Source organism: Pyxicephalus adspersus, chromosome 1 (genome assembly GCF_032062135.1).
Source record: "Pyxicephalus adspersus chromosome 1, UCB_Pads_2.0, whole genome shotgun sequence".
Taxonomy (NCBI): Eukaryota; Metazoa; Chordata; class Amphibia; order Anura; family Pyxicephalidae; genus Pyxicephalus; species Pyxicephalus adspersus.
The window spans coordinates 19,039,511-19,066,757 of record NC_092858.1 but is presented as its reverse complement, the minus strand read 5'-3'; the positions used below and the strand labels follow the sequence as shown (position 1 = coordinate 19,066,757).

The 27,247-nt window shown below is 37.4% G+C and overlaps 1 protein-coding gene across 1 annotated transcript in view; it reads left to right on the top strand.

Annotated features, from left to right (window-relative positions):
• The first annotated feature begins 413 nt into the window (after positions 1-413).
• The window catches only part of GUCY1A2 (guanylate cyclase 1 soluble subunit alpha 2), a 126,965-nt gene continuing 100,131 nt past the window's right edge, over positions 414-27,247 (top strand). Inside the window, exon 1 of the mRNA XM_072403147.1 lies at positions 414-925. Within this exon, the coding sequence (XP_072259248.1) occupies positions 683-925 (243 nt within the window). The 5' untranslated portion in view covers positions 414-682. The remainder of the gene's footprint in view (positions 926-27,247) is intronic.

The window sequence follows — 27,247 nt, the reverse complement described above, 5'->3', positions numbered from 1 at the left end:
AGCACTATATAGTGCACTATAGCACTATATAGAAATGGTGTTACCAGCAGGATTACCAAATTGGAAAATAACAGCGAAAAAACAAAGAAAAAGGAAAATAAATACCCCCCCCCCCATCCAAGCACTGCTGAGTTACCTGTTCATATTGTCTGGGACACCAGAACACCTCTCAATGTTACAGAAAAGAGGGAGTTGGGTAGTCTTGCTTTGGCACTATAGAACAGAAATTGTATTAGCAGCATAAAAACTGTTAAAAAAAGGTAAAATAATAAAAGGGAAATAACGCTACAATAGGAAAATGATTGCCACTCCCATGTAACATATGACATCTTCCCCCTGGGTTTGGATGAGGGGCTTCCTCCAAGTCCCCCTAAAGTGAGTGCTGCTGGTGGCATTAGAGGACACGTGATGATGTGAGAAATGCAGCAGCAGGATCAGGCAGGGAAGGCAGAGATAGAGAAGGCAGAGAAGACATAAGTCCATCTGCTGGGGAAGAGACAGCAGCCATCCGAGCAGGATAGGCAGACAATAGCACGGGGGGTGTTAGGAGGCAGATCCGGGCTGTCACAGGAGCGCTATATATATAAATGCAGCTCTGGACATTGCTTTAGTGGCTCAGCATGCCCACCTCCTGCCTGGCATAGCGCAGCATCCAGCTGATGGTGTTTGGCCAAGCTTCAGCATGTCCAGGAGGAAGATCTCATCCGAATCGTTCAGCTCGCTGGGATCTGATTATCTTGAGACCAGCCCGGAGGAAGAGCCAGAATGCCCCTTGGCTCGGATGTGCTGGAATGGCAGCAAAAGCCCCACCGGGTCCCAGGACCAGCAGCCAGCCCCAGTGCTTGGTCCCAGGAGGGCCACCAGGAGAAGAAGGGTCAACCTGGACTCCTTGGGGGAGAGCATAAGGAAGCTGACTTCTCCCACGGTAATTAAATGGGACTTGCATGCACTTTGCTCTGGGCATGGTGGGCGATGGGTAGGGGTGATCTGGGCTGCTCTTCCTTGGCACTTGGTGATGGAGATTCCTTTGCAAGAAGTGAGGATAACTGGTCCTCCAATGAATGGCATTTGGAGTAGATGAGTGACACTTAGCTGGCCTGTCATTAGACTGATCATTAGTGGCATCCAGGGGCAGGTGCCAGGCATGGGCATAGCCCATAGTATGTTCTGTATACCTGCTTGGGTTATGTCATTGTACCAGCACACATGTCACATACAGTCTACGCACATACACACACATGTAACAGCATTATCCTTTATTGAGAAGGAAGGCTACACACTCATGGAATTATGTTGGCAGCACAGGAACCTTCATTGCCATAGTAACACTAGCCCTATATAAGATTGTAAGTCATTTGTTGCAACAATTTGCAGCTTTTTTGCTTAAAGAGCGATCCATCTTTTATCATTACTATTGATATATATAGCAGTATTGCTATGCAAAGTGAGAATAGACTTGTATATGTATGTAGAGTGTATATATATTGTTATTATTATTGTTATTATTATTGTTGGTGAACGCTGTTTCTGTACTGCACCACACAACTAGCCTTACTTTGCGTTACATAATTCCCAGTGTTATGACATTTCAGTACATAGAGATTGTGTACATGATAAAACTGTGTAATGAAATACAATGCCATTAAGCCGTCTCTGGATTTGGTATTACAGGAGCACTACTTTGTATTTGTACCCAGGCAGCCTATAGATATAGAAATAAAAAAATAGAGAAATGGTGGGTGTGTGAGTTGCCATCAAAGGTTGGCAGAATACGTAAAGAGTGGGGACGACACTGACAGACCCTCTTTTGTCTTTGCAGAGTGAGGAAATGATGAGAGATAAGGGGTGGATAATGAAGGAAGAGATTCTGCTTCATTATAGACTAGCAGTAGTTTGAAAGCTGCAGCGTATATTTAATGTTGCAAACTCAACTCTTCATGCCAATTAAATCACAGCTAATGGCACAGTGACCTAGAAAGCTTGGATGGAAACCGTTTATTGCCAGAAGTGACATCCCAACATAGTAGAGAGTTAAAGGACCAAGACACCAAAGCGTACAGTGAGCTATTTATAATGAATAACTGGGATCATGTACCCATCTCTGTAAAACAAAAGCATATAAAGATTCACCTTGGAGTTCTATAAACAGGTATAGCTTGAGACTGTTGGTCTTGCATGAATAAAGGTCGACAAACTCTGCAAGGAGCTTAAAATTTTCTTTAAATATATATTGCAGAGGGCTACGTGCACATCATTTCCTACTTTCACAGATTGACACACTTTGGGGTCTATCACCCCCCCAAAATACTCTCCTAACCTGCCCCCAACCCCAATTACTGGATGGTTCTAATAAATAGTGAGGAATGGAGCTTGCTGGTATGACTCAACTTTAACTCATGATTCATACATTTTTCTAATTAAATTTAATGTGTTAATTGTGGTTAAAAATTGAATGAATCCAGGGTGAAAACATTTATAAACAGACGGAAAGCAGAAACAGAACAGAGTCAGATGGACAGACTAATGCTTAAACCTCTGTAAATTCCCAGGTAAGATCATGTTCTCATAAGGCCCCCTCCAAGAAGCCTTGCTCCCTACAATTCAATAATTGGGATTAGGTCAAACCAGTTATTGTTTGCCAGTCTGGCATGGTGCAGGCTTTGTTCAGTACAATCTGATGTCTGAATTTGCCATCTATACAGGTATCATTAACAGATTGTGCCCCAAGTGTTTAGAGGAGAGGTTTATATTCAAGGATGAGCAAAATTAACATTTTTAATTTACCCAAATTTCAGCAGAAATCAGATTTTAGCAAATGGTACCAATATTCCTAAAATTCATTGTCAATGGGGAAAGCAAAATTAGGGTGGCTGCTGGTAGTTTAAGGTGTAATAGGTTATGAAGTTTAACTGTGCTAAGACTATGGAAATTAGGTATCCAAAAACCTTAACAAACAATAAAAGAACTTTAAAACACACCCTCATTGACCTTTGTACATGCAGGCAATGTCCAAAAAATGCATCTCCAACATCACAACAGGGACATTGGATTGGACCTGATTTAATAAAGTTCTCCAGGACTGGAGAGAATATTTTATTAGTGAACCTGGGTGATCCAAAAAAACTGGAATGGATCTGGTTCAGGATTGAAAACCTTTTCTCAGAAATAGCAAATGACTTTAAGAAACCCATTCCAGGTTTGCTTGACCATCCAGGTTCACTGATGAAAGTTTACCCCCTCCAGACTAATAAATCAGGCCCACTGATACCACTACATACATGGAATGTAAACTGTTAAGTTACGTTCAGGTGGCAGGATGTGGTGTAGTTGGGGTGGGGATATTGCTTCCTCACCATGGGCAGCCTGTAGGAAATGAATGGGGGTGGTAGTGAGTGGTTTAGTACCACCTACTAAAAAAATGTTCAAACGCTAGCAGTCAAGTGAATACCAAGGTGTCAACAGCCTGGATCTGCCTGGGAACATCTGTTCCCATTGCCAATCTGAACTTAGCCCAAGACCCATGTCACAGATATGATTTTGTAGCAGCAATTTATTGTAGATACAGAATCTCAAACATTTTTATTGCTCAGAAAAATGAGTTGCAGTCAATAAAATGTCAGCTTCCAAAAATTGATATTGATTCCAGCTTAGTTCCTGATCTGATGACTCCAGTAGCTACTCATGTTAACCAATGCAGATGGTCATATTACATTATGGTGATTAGGGTTCATAGATAAACATTATATCCAGCTACAGTTATACCTCTATAGAAGCTACAAGTCCACTAATAAAGTAAGTAGATAGATTGACAGGTGCTACAAATTACAGTTTCAAAGATACTACTATGATATGTCCCTTAGAAACTAAAAGTGAAACCAGACTTCGGTCTTAGTGGTGGGAATTCAGAATGAATTGCTCCATAATGTCTAGAGCTGCAGAGATCAATGAAGACTTATTTCATATTAGAACTAAAGATTTATTGTATACATATCAGATCTAATATTCAACAGGCTGATCAGAATAATTTAACCACGCAAAAGAAATCTGGTTGATCATAATTTTCATAGAAGTAGTTTTTCAATGGTTCTATCTGCCCTTCTTCCTTCTGTAAAAGGTGCAAAAGGGTAAAACATAAGTCTGCTTGGTTCTGTGGTAACTTCCCAGCTAATCATCATGGAGGAAACACCAAGCACATCTAAAGGAACGTCATGGATGTGTTCTTTTCATATCATAAACAGCAGAGAATAACTAGAAGGAGATCCGGATCCCTGTTGTGGATTCTATATGGCTGCATTCCCTTATCATTCAGATGACACATCCAGAATTGGTGTCACCACCACTGAGAAAAACAGAATGCTTGAGGTGCCTTTCAATCTAAAGCCAAGATCAAACAGGGAAAATCTCAAAGCAATCATTTAAATATTGTATTATATGTATAACCTTATTATTTATAGATTTTAAATTTTTTTATGTAGCTGTGCTCAGCTATAAATGTTGGGCTACGAGACCTCCCCACCTCTATTTGTTACTTGGTATTAGATTGAGAGTTTACAATGTCTCTATTTCCTATGTCTACAAATCCTGCTTCCTCATGAAGACATTTGGTTTCTACAGTAGTTCAGGAACTGCAGTGTACAAATACATTTAGCTTATAAAATAGATATTGAGTCCAATATTTTGCTTTACTTTAAAGCTCCTTTATGGTCTGTTCGGAATATGTAAAATTTTACCATCTCATTGTGCAAAAAAATGTCCCCTTGTTAGCCTCACCAGTATAGTGAGTCTGGATCTACATATGCAAAATTGACAGTTTTTACTTTGCCAAAATTGGGAAAATGTTACCAGTAATCTCTTTCTAGTGAATAGTTTATGTTTGTCCGGGTGCTGTACATTTACCTATTGTTTACCACAATAAAGGAAAGCAAAAATAACATCTGTTAATTTTTTTTTTTTTTTTTAATGTCTCAGCCGTTAAAACTTTAGGGCATTAACTTGGAACAGGTATGCAGATAATAACTTTTGGGTCAACAACTTATAAAAGAATTAAAAACAATGAAAAAGAAAAGGATCCAAGAGATATCTACCGATTCCAGTGGCAAATATACATTAAAACCGATTCCTACAATGGGTTAACACATATAGCCACAGTATAAGCACAACGTCTTTGTACTTTTTTCAGACCAGATTATTCGGAAGAAAGGCAAGGTTACAATTATAACAATAAAATCTAATTTTTCAAACGGGAAAAGGAAAAGTAATCAAATAAAAAAATGAATTCAAGTATTAAAAAGGTAATATAGTAGACAATAACATCTAATTAATGAAGGACAGTATTTCCTTAAGCTAAGAACTTTGGAAATATATATGTCCTTTTTAATAAAATAAAAAAGCATACATTCCAACCTTACTCTGTCCAGCAAAATTAGTTCATTGACACCCACAACTACCTGTCACCCCCAGACCAGTGGATAAATGAATGATCTCCTGCACTTCGGTAATGGGGTAGGAAATCCTAAATGATACCATTGACCAAATTGATCAGTTTTCACAATGACACCTAAAAACACTAAATTGACTGATGGAAGGGACCGAAATTGAAAGTAGATGTGCTGGAAACATTTTAGTGCAAAACAACCTAAAAAAACACAGCTTTGTGGAAATTTTATATTGTTGTAGAAGTATACTTTCTGCCGTGATATTGATTCCACTAAAATGGCCTCTTATCCCTATCCACCATACTTATGTTATGTCGCCCTTCTCTCAGTTCTTTGTCATACCAATTTTCCCATTCTGCCAACAAACATTATTAAACTCTATTACCTGCCTGTTGTAGCTCATCACTCTTCTGCTGCCTTCCTCCATTAGTTCTGCTCATAGCAAACTGCATTGAGCCTAATGCTGCTTCTTTACTTTGTGGTTGTATTTGAGGTTATTTCACACTGCAAAAGCAATGTATAAATGACATACAATGTATGTAAGAATATATTTGAAAGCAAGAATATGTCTAAGGGAGAACATAATGTACTGGTAAGGGTCATTTGGTAGAGCATTCTGTTCTACTGCCCAACATATAGCAAAAGTAGACATTTAATGTACAATTTGAGGGACACAATGGACCTGGTTTATTAAAGATCCCTAAGACTGAAGAAAAAAGACTTACATGGGAGAAAACTGGAATGAATTTTCTAAAAATTGTTCGATATTAGCAATAGTTTTTAATCCTGGACCAGATCCATTTCAGGTTTGCTGGATCACCGAGGTTCTCCCATGGTAGTCTTATCCAGTCTTGGAGAGCTTTAATAAATCAAGCCCATTATGTACATTATGTATAACTATATATAATACCAATCAGGGCTTGCATAGAAGGTTGGCATGCAAAACCCTGGTTGAGGTCAGTGCCTACCCAGATTTTATTCTCCCAATCTGACACCATACTCTTTGGCAGTGGTCCCCCGATAATATTCATCCCCCACTTCCCTCAGAATCTTCCAGCGGACTTTATTCTGACGTCTGTATGGGGCTTAATTGTTCTTCCCAAAACTACTTTCCCCAGAATCCAACTTGTTGTCCCATGTGATTGTTTTTGGTGGATAATTACTGATTATCTCAAAGCCTTTTACTCACGGGTCATTTTTCACTTAAATAAAATGATCAAATTGCCTGGGAAATGAAAGTGAATTCAACAGCAGATCGATTGTAAGCAATTCGTTTTTGATTGGACATGGAATGATTACCTGTTGGTTCATTTAAACGGAAGGTCGTGTCCTGTGTACAAACGATTAAGCAAAACCAGTTGGCAGCTCACTCGGTTTTTTGGTTCACCTGATCCCCGCCTCTAAAGAATGGAAGGCCATAATAATGTACTGTGATATGAGACCTATAGCTGAGCAATTTCCTTTTGCTAAACCAATCAGACTTTGTTTTTCGAGCGCAAAATTGGCAGCAGGTCTGCTCATGAGGCGTATGTAGAGCTCTCATAAGACTTCATTGGCTAAGGGTTTTAACACATGATCTCTGTTTTCCTTGAGCTCTGGTCCTCAAACAAATATCTGCTGTTTACCTTGCATCTCTAGGCAAAAAAATATAAATGAGAGTTGGAAATTCTAGAACTTCATATAGGGTAGGGAGAAATTACGTAGAGATTTGACTGAATTCTGAAGAATAAGTAAAGTGGGGGACTGGTTCTGTTTTAGAATTGGATGTGAGAATGCATCTGGGGTCCAGTCATCTGGTGTTTTGTGGGGCCAAGAATGACATGTTCATTGTGATTTCACATAAACACTTAGGACCCAATGTAGAAAAGTCTAGACTTTTTGTCTAGCACCAATTGGTTGGTTTTCTACCACCTCTTGAATTGTAAATGGTTAAGTATAATGTGTCCTATCTTCTTATGTCTTTCATCTAGTACTATATACCATGATGGAATGTAGATTTGTCAGCAATTCTGGATTAGCATATGCATATCATAATCCAGGCCCGTGTTTCCCAATCAAGGTTCCCCCAGGGGTTTCTAGGGGTTCCTTGAGTCTAACTGATAGGAATCAGTCTAAATGATATGAATATTTTTTTTTGGCTATCTATAAGGGTGACATTCTTCACAATGGCCAGCAATGTAGGAGGCATTCTTCCTATTGACCAGGACAATATTGTACTTTGAGCTGTGGATATAGTAATTATAGAAGGGGGTCCCTGAGGACCTGAAAGTTATTTCAAGGGTTCCACCACATTAAAAAGTTGAGAAAGGCTGCTCTAGGCTCACATTATAGAATTTCTGTATTTATTTCCAGGCTGCTTTTTTCCTTGCCACCACCTAGATGCTGGGTTAAACCTGCCGCATTTAGTACTGAAATGCTGTTCAGCTCCTTAGAGATCCCTGTGACAGATTGCATTTCTTAAGATATCAGCAGTAAAATAAATGTGCTATGTGTGCAGCTTTTTATACACATAAAGCGGTGCAGATGTTGTAAATATCAGTGCGCTTAGCAGATTTGTTTTTAAATAAAATATGAGTAATATACAAACAGAATGTGGAATATCACTGCCTTAAAGTGAACCTGTGTTCTGATGATGCTCACTGCTGTCTTTACATTTACTGAAAAGTCAATAAAAGTACAAGCTCATTCGTCTCTGTGTCTATCACCATTGAGGAGAGATTTGTTTTCAATTTTCTTTTGCTTTTACAACAAAAGTAATGTAATGTAAACAACCAGCTAATGTTTCTAAGCTGTGATAAACTAGCTGAAACTTTAAGGAAGTAGAACTCCATTTTAAATGCAGCCAGAGAGCTGAAGAATGACTTGTTTTCAAGTTTTTACTGATTGCTACTAATAACTAGTCTATGTATTAGCTAAATGTAGAGCCACAAGTTTGTTTGTCTTTTTTTAGCAGAGATGAAGGTCAGTTCATAGGTGGTATGTAGATCAATACATAAATAATATTACATTATTATTCCCCTACACTAGATGCTTTTTTATGATGAAAAGTGTGAAGTTCAGAGTAGTGTAAATTGAGAAAATCAAGAAAAGGAGCCCTTTGTGGTAGGTAATATTACTAAATAATTAGAAATAGATTATTTCAATAGTTTATTATGCATTTCATACAAATAATAATTCCACAGGTTTAAAGCATTTATGTGTGTGAATTGTTCATTTTTATATGAAAATGATGTATACACAGTAAAGGGTAAACAAGTAAATACACAAAAAGAAATGTGTAAAGGAACAGTTTTATGGGATTTGTTGAAGAGCTTGAATGTTTGTCTTTCCAGTCCTGTCTGGCCTGGCAGTAGACCTGATTTTTCTCAGCTGCATTTAGAAAGCGTTTATGGGTCTTGTCCCTCCCCCAGACTTTGACTGGATAGTGAAGGAGAAGCAAGCAATCAATGAGCTCATCTCTCAGTCATCCCCTTCACCTACCACAATTGTTATCACATTAACTCTGCAATACTACCTATTGATTCATTGTGCCCCCTCATGTTAGCTCTGACGTATAGGGGAGTGCAAAAAAACTGGTAACATGTTTTATTCAGCTACTCGGTCTACTTTCAGATCAGTGGTAAACGGGTGCAGTGTACTGCAGGGCCACAACCCCAACTGCAACCATTCAATTGAATGACAATAAAAGGGAACCATTTTCAGCACTCATTGCACTTACATTGTGGTTTCAGTGTGGTTCCTGGGTGCAACATGTTGTTTCTGGGAAAATTGTTCTGGAGGAAAAAAATGCACTGCTACTACAAAAGCAAGCGTAAGGTGTTCAAAATACACATCTGCCATGCTTACGATTGAAATATAAAATATATATAAAATATAAACACACCCAATATATATATTGTTTGTATACTCCATTATTTTGTGTCTTTTATATTAGCTTCAATTTTATCCTAAAAGTAATATGCAAATACACCCTAAAAATTTTCCAGTTAGTTTTCAATGTTAGTGGTGTTTTTTGTATCTCTATCCTCGAGTGACAACACTGCTGCTTACTAGATATAGAAAAGTGAGAGCATTGTCACCCTAGGACTAGGAAATGTCAGGGAAAAAAAAGCTTGAAATACAAAAGTAATGCAGCCATCACATCTAATAAGCTGCAATATTTAACATTTTTGTTCTTGTATCTAGATAATCATATAACATATATTAAACACATGAGTAAACTTTACTATGTTATAAATACATGCATACTGTATGCTATACTATAAAACTATATACTATATTAAAAACATACTATAAAATACTGCATTCATATGATTTTTCATATCTCTCAAGTTCAACTTGAAAGCATTGAACTCATATGTAATAGCAAATAGACCTTGGATCCAACCTTTTCATGTCTACCCCTCTGATTACTGTCATCTTTTAATGACTTTATCATCCTTTTTTATTATTTTCTGACTCTGGGGTTGATTTACTTAAGCAGTATAGGGTGTTAACCTTTCATTCAACGTGGTTTGCTATATGTTTTAAAAGAACTCTGCATAGAAAAAAAGGAAAAAGCAAATAACATCAGCAAAGATGGTTTTAGACAAACTGGGGCCCACAAAAGCACAGCATTCCAGATCCTTGCACCCCTGCTATTCTGACAGATGGGGTTCTGAATCACATCAGAGAATAATACCTTTCCTTTTTTCCAGTTGTGAGCTACAGAATAATTACAACTGAACTCACACCATGTCTGTTGCTTGCACTAATTCACATTAAATGTATTTGAATTAACCAACATTGCAATCTCTTTTTGTAAGCATGTTACATGGCATGTTATTCCTTGTGTAACTGGGTACACTGGTGAGATATATTTTATTTTATGCTGCAGCATTTTATGCAATATTATCCTAATTAAAAAAAATGCCATGACCTATAAATAAATATAATCCTTCTTTATGTTTTAAGTTCATGCCGTTGTATACATTTAAGCATTGAAACCTTGTAATTAACCCTTTGTTATAATGAAAGGGACATCAATCCACCCACAAGCAGAGCCACGTCAGCATTAATGCTTGTGTTACCCCATCACTGTAAAGGGCACCATATGTGAGTCATATAGATCAGTGGCGTATGCCAAAATGATCACATGCTTTTGTTAACTGTCTTAACTTTAAGAGTGGATCAGGTTTTTGTGTGTTTGTAAGGCATTTATTGAGTTTTTTGGTGCTCACTGGTGTTTTACCACTGTTAAACTTCATTAAAATCCATAAAACCCATGGGCAGCATGGTGGCTCAGAGGTTCGCACTTGACTTTGTAGCACTGGGTCCTAGGTTCCAATCCCGGCCAGGACACTATGCTTGGAGTTTGCAGGTTCTCCCTGTGTTTCCCCTGGGCACTTTGGTTTCCTCCCACATTCCAAAAACATGCAGTTAGGTTAATTGCCCCCCCCCCCCCAAAAAAAAAAAAAAAAAAAATTTACCTTAGACTGTATTAAAGACATGACTATGGTAGGGACATTAGATTGTGAGCCCCTTTGAGGGATACCTAGTGACATGACTATGGTGTTTTTACAGCGCTACGTAATATGGTGGTGCTATATAAATACTGTGTAATAATAAGGAAAACTCCCCAAAACACTCTGATGTGAACTGGCTCATCAGAATACATAGGAATTGCAATCATGAACATTCAAATGTAGGGAAACATTTGTTCTTAGATGTTTCAAAAGTATTATTTCTACATAAAATGGATTTTATATATTTTTGTAGCTTTTGAGCAATATATTGAAAAAACATTTTTTGTGCTTGAGTTCACCTTTAGGGCACATCATAAGTTTATATATTTGGAAAGGGGGCACAGACCACACAGACATTGCACATTTTTGCATTGGAGTCAAAGTAACAATTGTGATTTCTCCACATTATAATAGACATCTGGTCAAATAGATAAGAAGTAATAAAAGCTAAAAGGGGTTCTTATACTTTCCTGCTCTATTAAATACTAAAAAGGTTTTCACTTTAGATATAGGTTGAGTAATGATGTTCCTGGCATCTCTTTAATTATTGCAGGCAGCAAACACATCCACAGACAAATAGATACAGAACAGCAGAAATAGGTTTTGTGTTATTCTTGTAATACACTGTTTACACATACAATATGTTTTAGGGATCTATAGAATATGTAAAACTAAAATTGGTTGCTAAGAGCTGTGTAATAACAAGCTGTATTTATTTCCTCTGAGACAACATTTTCTCCTGATGATAGCCTTTGTATATTGTGACTGGTGAATAGGGGTCAGTTTGGTTTGGGTCCTCTGTGGCTTGTACACATTGATTTTCTAGATGAACTGATTGCAGTGTAATTTTTTGTAAGGGGAATGATAAGATAAACCTGACCTTCCTTTGTAAACCATTTCGTCTTCTACAGAATGCTCCTGGATTACACATTTAAGTTTTTACCATTAGAATTGAATAGAATTATTAGTTGATATATCATTAAAATACAACAATATCAATTGTTGGAATCAATTGGAAGGAATCATTATAATACAAGTAAGGATCCTGTGACACCTCAATACTCAACTAAGTTTATTGTACCTGCAAATGCAATAATCTATGTGTACAGTGCAATATTCAATTTTGTTCAGTATTGCCATGAAGGAGTATGGTCAATACAATATTTTAATTTTTCACTGCACACACTTTTCTGTTTTGGTTGCAATGTGATATGGTTGTCAGCCCATTAATTTGAACAAGCTGAGGATATCAGTACATCAGTACATCACACCATACAAAAATGTAGCACACGTTGCATTTTTTTAAAGCTTACTGCACAGTGGTCAGTTCATGGCAGTGTGATCCTAGGGTGCATTTAGTTGGTGCACTGGGTTGGCCATTAGTAATGAATGCCAACCCAGTGCACCAACCATGTGCACTACAAGTGTTTATGAGCCCTACTGTAAAATCACCTGCACCATTTTTTTCCATTGTAGTGCACCACAACACAAATGTTCTACTTTTGTTGCTATGTGTGCTTGTGTTGCACGGAAGTGGATAGGTTTGTTAAAATGCCATGCATTGTAAGAAATATGCTTCTCACCACAACACACAAATGTGCATCTTGGCCTCATGCATGGCTTAAAAAGGGACTTATAATTGTATGCAGTAAAAAAAAAAAAAATATTGATCAGACAAACAATGTTGTGTTTTGCACTTATTAAACAAAAAGATCACAAAAATCAGTACATGCATACAAGAGAAAAGTATAATGCAGTGTGCATGCAGTCAGAATAACTGAGAATTACACCATCACCAAGCATACAGAATGAAGTGATATTGTGCAGCTTCCACAAATTGCATACAATATGGACAAGATGTGCTGTAGTAATGAATCCTGCTTATATACAAAGAACAAGAACAGACAATTATATTTAGTATGCATGAATAAGAAGGTATGCAATTAAATTTTGCAAGCCTTTTACTAACTAGCCAGAACAACAAAACACACATTTCCTGCAGTTTACACCATTAGGAAGGCTGCCGCCCTTACTGATAGCCAAAAAAAATCATTGGTATCAGTTAAACTGACCTGAGCAGTGCACATTGCTCTTAGCTCGAGGAACCCCTAGTAAGCTGAAGGAACCCTGATTAAGAAACACTGGCTTACTATATGGATATAGTTGGGGGAAATGTGGTTCAATCATGTGGAGGATCAGATTAGTATTGTATAAAGCTGTTTATATTCTACTTTTCTAAAGGGATTCCACAACTTCCAGGAATGTCCCAGTTTCTGGACTGGGTATAGATGCTAATACACCCGTGAAATGATATTGTAGACAATGGGTATAATTTGTTGTCTCGGTCTTCATTGCTTTAAAAATACCTTGTCACTAGTTTAAATGAGATGTTTGTGTAGAGAAAATATTTCTTTTTTACTTGTTGTGTCTTTGGTTTTCACTTTCTGGAAGAGTTACTAAAGAATCTAAAGTATCCAACACGTCCCCGGGTAGCAGATTCTTGGTCCCTCTCTGCTTGATGGGGTTCCTTTGGCCAACTGTGTCAGTTGTGTCAGTAGCTCTTTATGAGTTGCTATCAAGTTGCATTGCAGTAACGCATGCACGTACTTTACTGTGTTGTGTTGCCATTCATTTTTATTTATTGTCCCACCAATACATATCAGTTGCCAAACCTTTAGTGAAAAGGATTGTAATTGTCTAAATCAGCAGTTCCAAAACTCATCAGATCATCAACCCCTTTACAAAGTTTTAGTCGATCCATAACCATTTAATATATGAATAAATACCACTTAATGCTAATTTAAATAATATTGGACTTTAATTAACACTTAAATATACATATTCTTGTGAACAGTGTAAAAACATCCTCTTATTATCAACAACCTTAATTATGGGTATTACAATGATGAGTTTTTATTATACCCACCAATCACTATGGGTTTGAGGTGGATGTATCCAACGTACCCCAAAAGAGTTTGAGGTGGATCATGGAGGAATATGCTTAGCATAGGAAGTGAGAACATTTTTTTTGGAGAAGGTGGAAGATTATAAGTAAAGCACAATGATACAGTAAATGGGACCAGCGACAATGTTCATTTGACATATTTCATTGGTGGCCTACCAGCAAAGTCTGGGTAATAGTGTCCACTAACCAACCTTTAGAATTGAGGACTGGTGTGAGATCCTCCAGAGACCTCAGAAGATTAGTTGACATCAATCAATATTTCATCATTAATCAAACACTTATTTACCCCAAGATTTTACCGACCCTTTTTGATCACCAGCTATTTGGATAGGCCTATTATCCCTTTGGGTCAACATAGGGGATCATTGGTATAAATACAAGAGCCATGCATATCCTTATTGGATCAGATATGTGCATTAATCCAGCAAGAAAAAAACTCCTGCCCTTTGCCTCTGTTTAGGGACTTTTAATAAAGACTGTCAGTGTTTTCCTTTGTACTTTTGCAGGGTTACTGGTTTTGTATTCTCTCCCTGTAGTTTTATGCAGCCTAAGGTGCCTGACATGTTGGGCAGGGCTATATTAAGACATTTGTGGGCCCAGGGCAACAGTACATTTGGTGGGCCCCCCTGTTTCTACCCCAGCCACACTCATGCCCTCCCCACCCCACCGGCCCTAAACATTGGGTGATTAGCAGTAAATTAGCTTCATGGTGCCATCATTTAGGACCTCTAATCCGCTCAACATCTTGCCTGAAGGATGGGCAGTTTGGAGCTGCGTTGGCATCTGGCATCAAGAGACTGCTATCTTAATAAACAGAGACTGCACTCTGAGCAGCACGGTGTAAATTAGGGGCAGGAAAGACCAGTCATTGGTCCCTGCTGGCCGTGGGGACATGGCAGCTACTCCATATACCCCTTTAAAGATATGTCCCTGCTTTTGGGTCCCACTCCCAACTATACTATCAGAGGTTATGTCCTGCATGGTATTTTGACTAAATGTTATTCATATGCAGGGCCAAGCAAACTTTGATTGCCCTCAGTTTAACTCCTTTGCTTTACACCCACCCCTTTGCAAATGTTAAATCACTCTAGTTGGGGCTGAGGACCCTGCCTTGTCAAAGTGATGAGTGGTGAGTCCCATGTCCACATGTCCACCCTACTTGCATGCACATAGCATTTTCTTTGTTCTTGCCGGATGAAAAATAGGTAATGTAAAGATGGTGCACTTGACAGTAAAGTGAACCTGTTACTTTGTTCTGCATATTCTAAGTACAAGTATGCCTTAAAACAAAATGCCACCACCACTTTTTTGGATTCTAGCAACATATCCTTATCTGTAGACTGTAAATTATTATATTTCATTGTCCTTCCTCATACAGTTTTAAATAACCAATGCACGTATTGTTGGCTGGATATTTTTAGATAGCTATTTCCTTAAGAATACAAATGGAATGAGATAATAATTGTGAATTACCTGTAGAAATTTTTTTTCCATCTTGTCGAAATAATATTAGAACATTATTAGCTCAGGATATAAATAGCTACGGAACAGGATCTGCGCACTAAGCATTAGTTAAAGCCATGTACTAGAAAACAGTTGCTAGGCAATGTTTTCAGCACTCGTCTGGGAAAACGCAAACTTCATAGCCCAGAACTCTTCTGATTATGTGAGTACTTTAAATGACAGCACAAACTTCAGTTATTGTTATTTCTGCTTTTACGCGTTGGCCCAGTTCACCTAATATGATTTCTTAGGAGGTTTTACCAAATTCAGTAGCTAAGATAGCCATTTCCTGATCTTATAGAAAAAGTGCTAAAAAGGAGGCACAATATCGAAAATAACTGAAGGTTAGGCTGCTTAAATTTTGCTTTCCTTGCGCCTCCCTCTTTAAAAAAACAACAAAATCTTCAATTTTCTTGACCTTATTTCAGACCCAATCATTATGGAATCTGTGTTCTTCTTTATAACATACAGACAGGAGTCTTTGGAGCTCAAAGGTTTAATTCAAGTAAATGGGCTGGCTCTTCCCAGGGGTTATTCAAATATCAAAATAAATACAGACTGCTCTACGGAACATCCACATGTGGTCTTTAGCTGTCATGATTGAAAGAATTAAAATCCAATAAATGAAATGGGTTGGCCAAGGACAGTCATGCTGGGGAGGAAAGAGCTTGATAATGCTGGATGACCCCCAGCCAGGAAATGAGGGCTTTCTATAGCGTGTTACAGCTTCTTAAACACATTAGACTTGATTTAATAAAATTTTCCAAGACTCGAGAAAATTTAGGTTATCATGGAGGAAACCCAGAATGGATTTCTAAAAATCATTGGCTATTAGATGGCAACCAATCCTGGACCAGATCCATTCCAGGTTTGCTATGTCACATATGTTTACCCATGATAGTCTACAATCTTTGAGAGCTTTGATAATGTGACTTAATAAGCAATTGTAGTACAGGAGAGGAGCCTCTTCAACTCTGCAAGATGATATATAAGGCTGGAGTTTAGCTTTGAGATGATAATTTCTAAAGCAAAATTTTTAATTTGGGAGAACCCTTGAATTACAATTTCAAGTCTTTAGAGAACCCCTGCTGTAATTAAGATATCTACAGCTCACTGTACCTTACTATTATGGTCAATGGGAGCAATACTTCTTACATTGCTGGCCATTGGGAAGGATTCCAACCATACAGATAGCCAAAAAGCTCATTATACTGACCTGAAAGGCTCAAATTTCAAGAACCCCTGGCAACCTGTGGAAGAATATATATTGGATAGTTTAAGAAGGTCTTCCCCTGCTGCGTAGTTCTGGAAAGGTTGGATTGCAGTCTATATGGTAAGCTTTAAGGCTTTATTCAGTGTTTTCAGTAAACATTAGATTAAAAAAATACTTTGAATCCAACATAAATATGTTGGAAATGGTAGATTGAACATTGATCAGAGTTGACCGTTCTTTGCCCATATATCAGCAGGGAGCGCTCCCTAGAAAACAGCTGCTTAAAGCTGTGAAATCCCTGGCTACAGAGGAATTAAATGCACTAAGTACAGGAAAAATCTACAGCCCGTCAGTTTGTATACATAGCTGTCTGTTTTACATTCTTATTTTCTACCTGGTTGAGTTTACACTTTATTAGTGAATGTATTTTCCCAGAGAAGATACAATTCTTTCATAGCTGCCCATTCAATATTCATACAATGGGGGTTCACACCTGTGTACTTTGGCTGCACTTTGTACATTATTTGCTTTGTAGTATGTACAAATCCATTTTGAATGAAGTGGTTGACTTGTGCATGTTATCTGTTTCTCTACTTTCTCCATTGGGTTAATACTTAGGACTTGGCTGTGCAATTAAAGAGGAGATTCCAGGAAGTGTCTACAGCTGCCAACTTTTCAGTGGACACATAAACAATTGTTTTCTCATAGTAACTTTTAGCATTGGTATTAACTATACCAAAATGCATTAAAATTGTAATTAACATGTATAGCAGATGGCTGGTAACATATGTCGTCAACACTTACCTTTAAATTGTATATTTGTTGAGGCTGTATCAGCTCCAATCTGTTATCATTATTATATATATACTTATATATTACATTTACATATTACATTTATATTCCTAAATCTGTAGTCATGTAACTAATTGTCCTTCAGAGGGTCTCACAATGTCCCTACCAGGGTCATATGTTATTACCACCGTCTCAGCTGCCTGTCGTCAATCGATATCTCATGTTCCATTGTGAAATGCAGGTACCCATAGTCTTGTTGATTGTCTGCATTGTGTTCCACTTTGTAATGCCAGCTTTCTCCTGGCCACACGGCTCCATGTGAAGACTTATGTCACTTTTAGTTCCCTGGCTGACTCCCCTTTATATGTGTTTTTAGTTCCTTCCTTAACTTCTAGAGGAGCAGTTACTGTTTTTGTGGCTTTCCCTATACATGGCCAGCTATTTTACTTATTGGGTGAGCTTCATTCTTCCCTAGTGGTCCAGACAATGATTTTAAATTGGGTCTTACGAAGGCATAGTTGGTAATTGATACATGGTATTTTCTATTTTTGGTTGCCCACTGATTTGATTCATATTTGGACTTTTTTTATTTTTCTTCTGATTTTTTTCTAACTTGTTTACAGTTTAGTAATATGTTTGTTGTGGACAAACTTGGTGCAATTTCCCTCAAAGGTGTAACCCTACAAATTCTTTTGAATTAATTATATTATATCTACCAATGGTTGTCGATGTAGTATATTTGTTTATTTTTGATCTGTTTACATTTATTTTAAAGTTGACTTCTTGTGTTTGAAGAAGGGTTCAACGAAATGCGTCACACACAGTTCTATAAGAACTGATAATCAACCATTTTTTGGATATTTTAATCTCTAATGTGTTTTTATTGTATTACCTACATTAGGTTTTTTTATGTTTTCATGTTTTGTTTTTTTAACCTAAATCTATTTGTGGAATGAGATGATCTGTGTGATCAAAAATACCCACATAAATATAAAGGTGCTTGAATACCTTTACCATAGCCTGAGACCAGTTTTGAGGGGAATCGATTGACCTACCTACATGTTTTTGGGATGTGAGAGGATACTGGAGTGCCCAGAGTAAACCCACGCAAACACAGGTAGAACTCCTTGTAGGTTGTGTTCTGGCCATGATTCCAACTGGGAAGAGCCAACTAATAAAATGTCTATACACATAGCAACTTTCCTTAGGTGTCTAGTGGGGATGAACAAATCTACCCAGGTTTAGTTCACAAAATAAAACAAATCTTGTTTGGATGTCCATTCCAAAATAAAGGACCTTCTTTCTTGCAATTTATGTTTATTTCTTCTTTAAAATTATGTTAGATTTTATTTTCTGCTGTACTTTTTTAGTGCATAAGGGGCATGCAGCATTTTAAACAAAACCTCACAGCAAGGATGTGTATGCTGGAGTTCCTATTTATAATGGTTGGGATATGTGGACATTACTTTACTGTTTCTTCTTTCATTGTTTAGTCACAGGCTGAGGAAGGTCTAGTACAGTGTTTCTCAGTCAGGTTTCCTCCAGAGGTTGCTGGGGGTTCATTAAGCAATGAGGTGTGTATATAGTAATTATAGCAGAGGTTCCTGGAGTTAAGTTTTTTATTAGGCCAATAACATTGAATGAGTATGTAGATGGCTCGTTTGAACATGATGATGGATGTAGGACTTGTTTCATCGCTGCTTTATAAATTCAAAGTAATTACTACAAGTGTCACAACAATCAGGCAACTATCATTTTCTCAAGATGGTCATCAATGTCGGATTTATATACAGAACAATTCTCATTTACTGACCATCGGAACCAACCCAATGTTACCGTGTTGGTATTGTTAATGGCTAAAGATAGGATTTCAGTTTATACTTCTTCCGTGTTTGAAGCGTTGTGTGTGGGATTAAAGATATGTAAACTCTTTATTTATGCGAGTCCCCTACTGAAATGCTGTAAGGGACTTCCATTGATTTACTTGGGGGTAAATTCATCTAATGGGCTCTCTTGAGAAATATCACTGTTTGTTGAATAATTCTACAGCGCTCATTATTATTGAATGAAGAATGACAGCAGTGGAAGGAAATTTAATCAAAATGAAGTTGAGACGGTGTGAGTTTTTTTTTTCTCTCTGAATACCGCTGAACAAAACGATTAATGCGAGTATTTTATTGCAGGATAAATTATTCAACCAGGGACAATCAAAAGTTTTTTAACTCTTTCATTTTATGCTTTTAGCATTATCAGGCTACTTTTATTTGGAAATTTACACTTTCGAGTAGATGTCACTGAACTGATCTGATTGAAAATGTTCAATCTTGAGAAAAAAAGATTGCTTGGGTGCATGGGTACACCCCTTTTATGAATGTAATATTGTCCAATACACAAAGTACAGACCTATTCTAGTTAATGGGAACAAGAAGATGGAGTTATGTATCTGTATTTTTTCTGTTTTTAAATGGTGTAGGGAATTGTTTTTTAAATTTTACTTCCTGTGCTGCAGACACATCCAAAAAACTCCAGAAAATCTCTCCATAATGTCAGTTGTCACTGCAATTTTTCCCATTGGAAGACTTTCTCTTTATTCTTGTTCCAGTGATGACTCAAACATTTGGATGTACTCATTTTTTAATCTCAAAGACATAAGATATCAGGACAAATAGGATGAATTTCACTTAACAGGCGCACAAACAGCAAATAAATCCTCCTGGATATATATGTAAAACTCTGTAATTTCTTAAACTACCAGCCTCTATATTTTTCACTACACACTTTAGCCAGCACCCTTATTGACCTAATTTCTCCTAGCACTTTGGGGTAGTGATATAGCAGGGTTCTTCCTTTACCTCACTTTACCTAAAACAATTTTGTCTTTAAATGCACATTAAATAGGGATAGTAAGGGAAAGTAAGGGGTTCAATATAAAAGACCTAAAAAGTACATTAAACACTCTAGTACATTAAAAACCCTAGTAGTTGTAAAACAAGTTAACTTTTGAACAAATAGGTCCCTTTTCAACCTTTTTACCAGGTGGTCGGTGGCACCTTTTCTCAGATTCTACATGCAGCATCTAGGGAAGGTTTGCCACTCCAGCCACCCCATAGACTTGAATTGGAACTGCTTGTTACTGCTTTTGCAAGCATTTTTAAGACGATTTCATTGAGCATTTTTTTTTACTAACCTTTAAGTGTTTTAACAAGGGGGATCCTTTGAAAAAACTTTCACGTCTTGAGGGACTCTTCCTGTAATTACTATATCCACATCTCACAGTAGTGTGGTGTTCAGTGGGAAGAATTCCTCTTACATTGCTGGCCATTGGGAACAATGCCACCTTTACAGTGAGCACACTAACTTCTCCCATGGGTTAGACACATATAGCGTGTAGTATCCCACCCATAGCAGAGAATAAATGGGAGTGGCAGCGAGCCGTTCAGTACTACCAGCAGTCACCTGCTGTATAATGTTCAAACGTTGCTGTAGCAGTGGAGGTGGCAGATTCCACCAAGAGTGCTCAGAGTAGAAGATCCCAGGGCTTTAGAGCATATTAAGTTTGAATGGCTGCCAATGCACAGTAAACTGCACACATTTGTGGGATTGCAACGCACCATGCATGGTGCTTATTACAAATGTAACATACTCATTACAACAATGCAAAGATCTGATTACTGCAAACAGTTTACAAAATCTTAACTGGCTGTAAATAGTTTGTTAAAATTGTGAGTTTCCCGCAAGATAGTTTTCCGGTCAGTTGATTTTATTTTGAGTTTAAAATTTGTGGCCAGCTTTGCATGAAGGTGTGTTGGAGAAAAAAAAACATTCCAAAGAAACCTCCAATGCATGTGCATTTTTAAAGGTTTTGTATCTTTAAAAACTTGAATACTGTGATAATATTAAAATACTTGTACTCCTGATGTTCTGCACTCTCGGCCCTGATGTATTGACATTCCAAGCCGTATTCCTGTCCATTTGGATTGGATTCTCTTGGTGATTGGAATCTGTTAAAGGTTGGATTCTGTTGGAGCTGGGATTCTGTCCGAAGTGAGATTCTGTTGGAGGAGGGATTTTGTTAGGGGAGGGATTCTTCTGTTGGAGGTGAGATTCTGTTGGAGATGATAATCTCCCGGAAGTCATGTCTTACAGTCCAAGTTAGGTGTGAGCTTTGTTAGAGTAGGGGATTTGTTGGAGGCAGGATTCTGTTAGAGGTGAGATTCTGTTGGAGGTGGGATTCTTTTAGAGGTGGGATTCCTGTTAGAGGTTGTATTCCATTGGAGGTGAGATTCTGTTGAAGGTGAGATTCTTTTAGAGGTGGGATTCCTGTTAGAATTTGGATTCTGTTGGAGGAGGGATTTTGTTAAAGGTGAGATTCCGTTGTAGGTGGGAATGTGTTGTAGGTGAGATTCTGTTGTAGGTGGGATTGTGTTGTAGGTGAGATTCTGTTGTAGGTGGGATTGTGTTGTAGGTGAGATTCTATTGGAGGTGGGATTCCTGATAGAGGTGGGATTCTGTTAGAGGAGGAGGTCTGTTGGAGGGGAGATTATGCTGGAGGTGATATTCGCCTGGAAGTGGTGTCCTATAGTCCAAGTTAGGTGTGATCTTCCTAGGCTTCTCCATAGATGCAGTACAATAAGTGATTGTGGTCACTGGCTTTAAGTGAATTGGCCATATCCTCTCCTTGTCCAGTGTCATCATTTGTATCTGTCTGTCATTTTCAACCCAAAAAAAAGTGCAGTGCTACGTAATAGGTTAACGCTATATAAATACAATTTAATAATCATAATAAATAATAATATTCTAAAAAAGTTAAGTATATAAAATAAACATTCTGCTGCTGGGGTCTGTAATTACCATTTTTAGCTGGTCAAACAAGTTGCAATTTGATTGTAAAGTCTCTTATTTACCAACTAGGATGTAAACAAGGGATTATCTGATTAGAACAGTCTTTATCCATATAAAAGATTTGCTGGAAAAATAAAAGTGCCTCCACTACAATGAGGTATGCTGGCTTTATGCCTGCTGTTAGCTTAAAGTTTATGTGTTTGAGTAGACCATTTATAAAGCTAATTTGAAATGTAATTAATTGGGCATGTTATTCGGAAATGAGAAATTATATATGGTATACTAGATTAGCTTTTGACTGACATCCTGCTGATTCTTGGCAGTCCTATATTAATCTCCTGATAAGCATTTTTTTGGCATTTCAAAACATTGTAATAATGTTTTCATTAGTAAAGAAATCTACAAATTTCACATTCAGCTGCAACATTAGCATTGATTTTTATGGTTGTTGAGTTTGTTTTGGAAATGGTTAAAAATGTTTTATTTTATTTATCTTTGTCCTTTGGGGAGGATTTCACTCCACTTGCCCTGTAGACACATTGGGCCTGATAAAGATAGACTACCTTAGGAGAACCTGGGTCATCCAACAAACCCAGAGTCCAGGATTTAAAACATTTCCTAACTAAGAGCAAATGATTTTAAGAAATCCATTCCAGGTTTGTGAGATCACACAGATTCTCCCATGATTGTCTATCCTTTCCAGTCTTATATAAGCTGTTCATATAGCGATGTAGGGGCACCCCACTTAGCTTAGTGAGTGAGGGGAAGCTCTTTACCAACTGACCCATCTAATATGCAAAGAAAACTCTTTTGCTTTTAGATCTCCATGCATGTGTTTGTGTGTGCTGTGTAAAGTGAATTTTCACCACATTCACTAAGCTAAGTTAAAAATGACTAGCAAGTGGATAACTCACCTGGGTGAGTGATCAACCTAAATTCCTTTAGTAAATAAGTTCCAAAAGAAAGTACAGAAAAATCCCTTACAGGTAGATGCTCCAGAACAAATGTTTGCTGTGAAAGATTCCCCCCCCCCCCCAATCTGCCATTGCGGTGACAAATCACAATTTTTGATTCACTTTGACCTTTATGATGCTGGTGCCGGTGATAGTGGTCACTTGGACAGACAGGATGAATATGCCTAAAGAGGAATAAACTAGACAAATTTCTGGTTTCTTGTTCATAATAAAGCCAAGTTGGTATTTCAGGTGGTCCTGCACTGTCCCAAATTCTTTCTCCTTTCTTCTTCTTACATCACCCGATCTTACATTACGTAGGGGCAAGATTGGGTGACTCTTCTTCCTGCACATGTGTGAGATTGGCTTTTTTTTTTTACATTCCAAGAAAGCCCCTTCTACGCATGCCTGAATTAGAAGGGGAAATCCGAAGCAGGAGGCTCCAAATTTACTATTCACTCTTTACTGCCGCCCTTTCTTTCAATGTTAAAATGTAATAACAGGTCTGCTTTAAGGCAGAAGGTCCAAGGAGGCTAACCCAATAAGAATGAGGTTCAGATTTGCAGCTATGGGTTTGGAGCAAATCACCAGGATTACAGGGTAGGTGTTAAGGTGGACCTAGACTCGTCCACCATTGCTCTTTAGTCTTAAGACTGCCATACATTTTTAATAAAAATGGGCACTCTTGATTAAATTTTGATCTACTAAACAAATACTGATCAGGAACGCTTTCTTGTTGTTTAGTCAACATACATTTTTTGCATTCCCATTGTAGGTTTTGGGGAGCACTAACAACCCAGCTCTGCCGCTGTAAATGGCTGAAGGTTGGAGCATTCTTGGCTAAATGTCGGCTCTTCTGGTTAAGGGTTGCTAAGCAGACACCATGTATACAAATGGTATCACGGAGATAATAATAATGAATATAATTTATGTTATTGGGTAAACCTTAGAGGAAAAAACGTGTGTGCACTATTGAGGATTGCTGGTGATACATTATGATCACCTCTTAAATATTAAAAAGTAATACTGAAGCTGATAGACCCTAAGGATGTCCCAGACAAATTTCATTAGAAAATGCTACAACTAAAGCATTACCAAAAAGGCAGAGAGACCCTGAGTGCCCCAGGAGACTAAACTTCTGATCACCTCTGCTGTTCTTCATCCAGACACATAAAGAAGCATTTTTCTGTTTATTTGTGAAAGTAGAAACCTGTATATACCTCTATCTCATACATTTTATGAACTGCAGGAACATAGGTACTTTAAATTCTAGACGAATGCGCTTGTCAGTGAAAGGGCATTGACAAAAAAAACTATATCTGTAACATAGTCTGAAAAATGAATCAATGTGATAATCATCAGTATAGATTTTTCAATAATTAGCTTTTATTACACAGAGACTTTTCACTGCCCTCTACAAAACAGTCAGACTCAAATATACACCTTAGGTATGCTGTTTATTGGTTTCAGTGAATCGTTGAAACAGCAGGTCGAAGTGACATTCCAGTTTTCATTTTAGCTGGGCCAATACAAGTAGGGCAATAAAGCGAGCATACATCAAAAAAATTATTGCAATATAAAGATATTGGGGTTGATTTACTAAAATAATATAGGCTCTACATATAGAAAAATGAATTATACCTATACTCCTATATTATAAGAGATATTTTGGTTAATAAATAAGAAGTTTTCAACCACCTACATACAAGGAAAAATCCTGTGTTTTAGAAGTTATCTTGCATATGACTGGGTATTGTTTGCACAGTGATCTATTAACACATTTACTGAGATAAGTAAATTATCCCTTGCAAGGTGAACAGCCTACATTTCTTCAGTAAATCACCCCCTTCCTTGTCTTACTTTGCTCATAATGATTCGCCTCATTGGCTAATATTATTTATGTGTGTAATAAGGTCTAATTAGTGTTCTCTCTAGCCCCTTTTAGCCGGGCGCACCATCTAGCACTTTACAGTAACCGCTGGGTGGTTGCTGAAAAATTGGGTCACATAACAGGGGTCACCTCCCACCTATAGCTTCTTCCTACCCAGCATATCTAGGCAGAATGCCATCTAGTTATGTATCCAATAAGTCTTTTGGATGATTGCTGCAATGTAAAACTGAGTACTGTGTGCAAGCTACAATACATAAGGCTTTTACTCGTGTGATGGGGTTTACAATCCCAATGAGTCATCAGAACAGTGGGGTGACAGCAGAAATATCATTTATAGTGGGTATATCTGGATGGGGGTGTCAGTACTTCATCTCAGATTCTGGGCCTGAATTAATAAAGCTCTTTAAAAATTTAGGACTGAATATTCATTTTCTTCTTTTATGCAAGATAACATTGATTCTCTGTAAGTGTCTGTTTTATCCAACATTTTACATTAAATATCAATCCAAAGCAGGATTTTGATAAAAATAGGTTAATGTCATATAAAATATTCAGCAGTAATGCCTAAATTAAATTCCTGCTAACGTAGGACACCTCACCCAATGGGGGTGAATCTATAGAGAACATGCCGAATGATAGAGACCCACTGGGTAGAAGAATGACTCATACATAACTTTTTAACAATTAATGAAAGCACATGTTAAAATATAAATTCTCTGTGGAGATAAGTTGGGAATAAATTACTTTTATACTAAAATCCTTTTTTTTTAATTTATATTGGAATAATAAATGAAAAATGTAGAGATTTAGGTATTGGTCATTGAATGGTCAGGCGTGAGCAGGTGTTTGCAAGCAGCTGTAAAAGCCTAGCAGGACTGTTTCATTTTTTTCCCTTTTTTTTTTTTCATTACACTTCTTGTAAATTCCACTTGCATTTTTTATGTCCATTTTCAATTGCAATTACAATTGGGTTCAATTTAGGTCTATGGAGGCAGCAGGGTGGCAATATACACATCCAAAAAAAATGTGCTGCAGCCTCCTACCATCATCAAATAAAGGATAACAAATGGACCAATTCCGTCCTATGTTAAGTGTAAGTCTGAACCCAGCCTAACATCTGCTTGGGTTCTTCATCTTTTAAGTTTAGTTTGCTTTCATTTGTTTATGTTTACTTAAAAGGAAAATGCGCACTATAACAGCTGGTCACACAGTGTGAATGAAAGAATACCATTCCTGCTTCTTCCGAGAATAATACAAAATTAATGTACTATAGGAGAGTTTTTTTTAGATCTGTGGAGCTTTTCTTTAAAGATGCAAAATTAAATTAGGTAGAAACTTGCCAAGCCAATATAATAACCTGTCATATATTTTCTGTTTACCCAGTCATTGGTCTACTTAGTGCCACCCAATGTAATTAGAAAATAATAATGGCTTGGGTCTGTTTACTTGTATTTGTAATTGTAACTATTGTATAGTTTCTATTATATGTTATTAAACTGATTTTATTATTTTATTTGATCTTTTTAAAATTGAATATTTAATGTTTTAGATTTCTAAGGGATCATACATTTATACCAGGTATGCCAACCAGATAATAGAATCACGTACCTATGAAAGTGCCAAAAGGGCAGAGCTCCTACTAGCAATTTCTGGGCCCCATACAAGGTAAACTTCATGGGTTCCTGGGTTTTAAAGTTCTAGAATTACAAACATTGAGTTCTTTTGAATGGAGCCTGGTACACAAGTGCCCCTTGTCCCTCCCCTCAATAACGAACCTGCAAAATGATAAAGAAGGGAACAAACTGCAGAAAATTCCAAAAAAATAAACTCATGCCTGCCAGCGAGAATGACTGTGCCAGCAGGATGATGTGTTTTTGTAATTTAATGTTGTAGACTATGGAAGGGATACCCTGTTGTCTTTTCACTCCTAGCCTGCTGATTGGAAAGTGAAAAAAAGCAGCAGATCAATGTAGCCGTTTCCCTGCTCCTATCAGCATACTTCTTGCTAGCACATTTGCATGTAGCACACCAGACTGGTTTCCTGTTTTGTCCTTCCTTCTTTTATTCAACTGTAAAGGAGAATGGGAAAGGTCAATACCAAAATAAAATTATATATATATATATATATATATATATATATATATATATA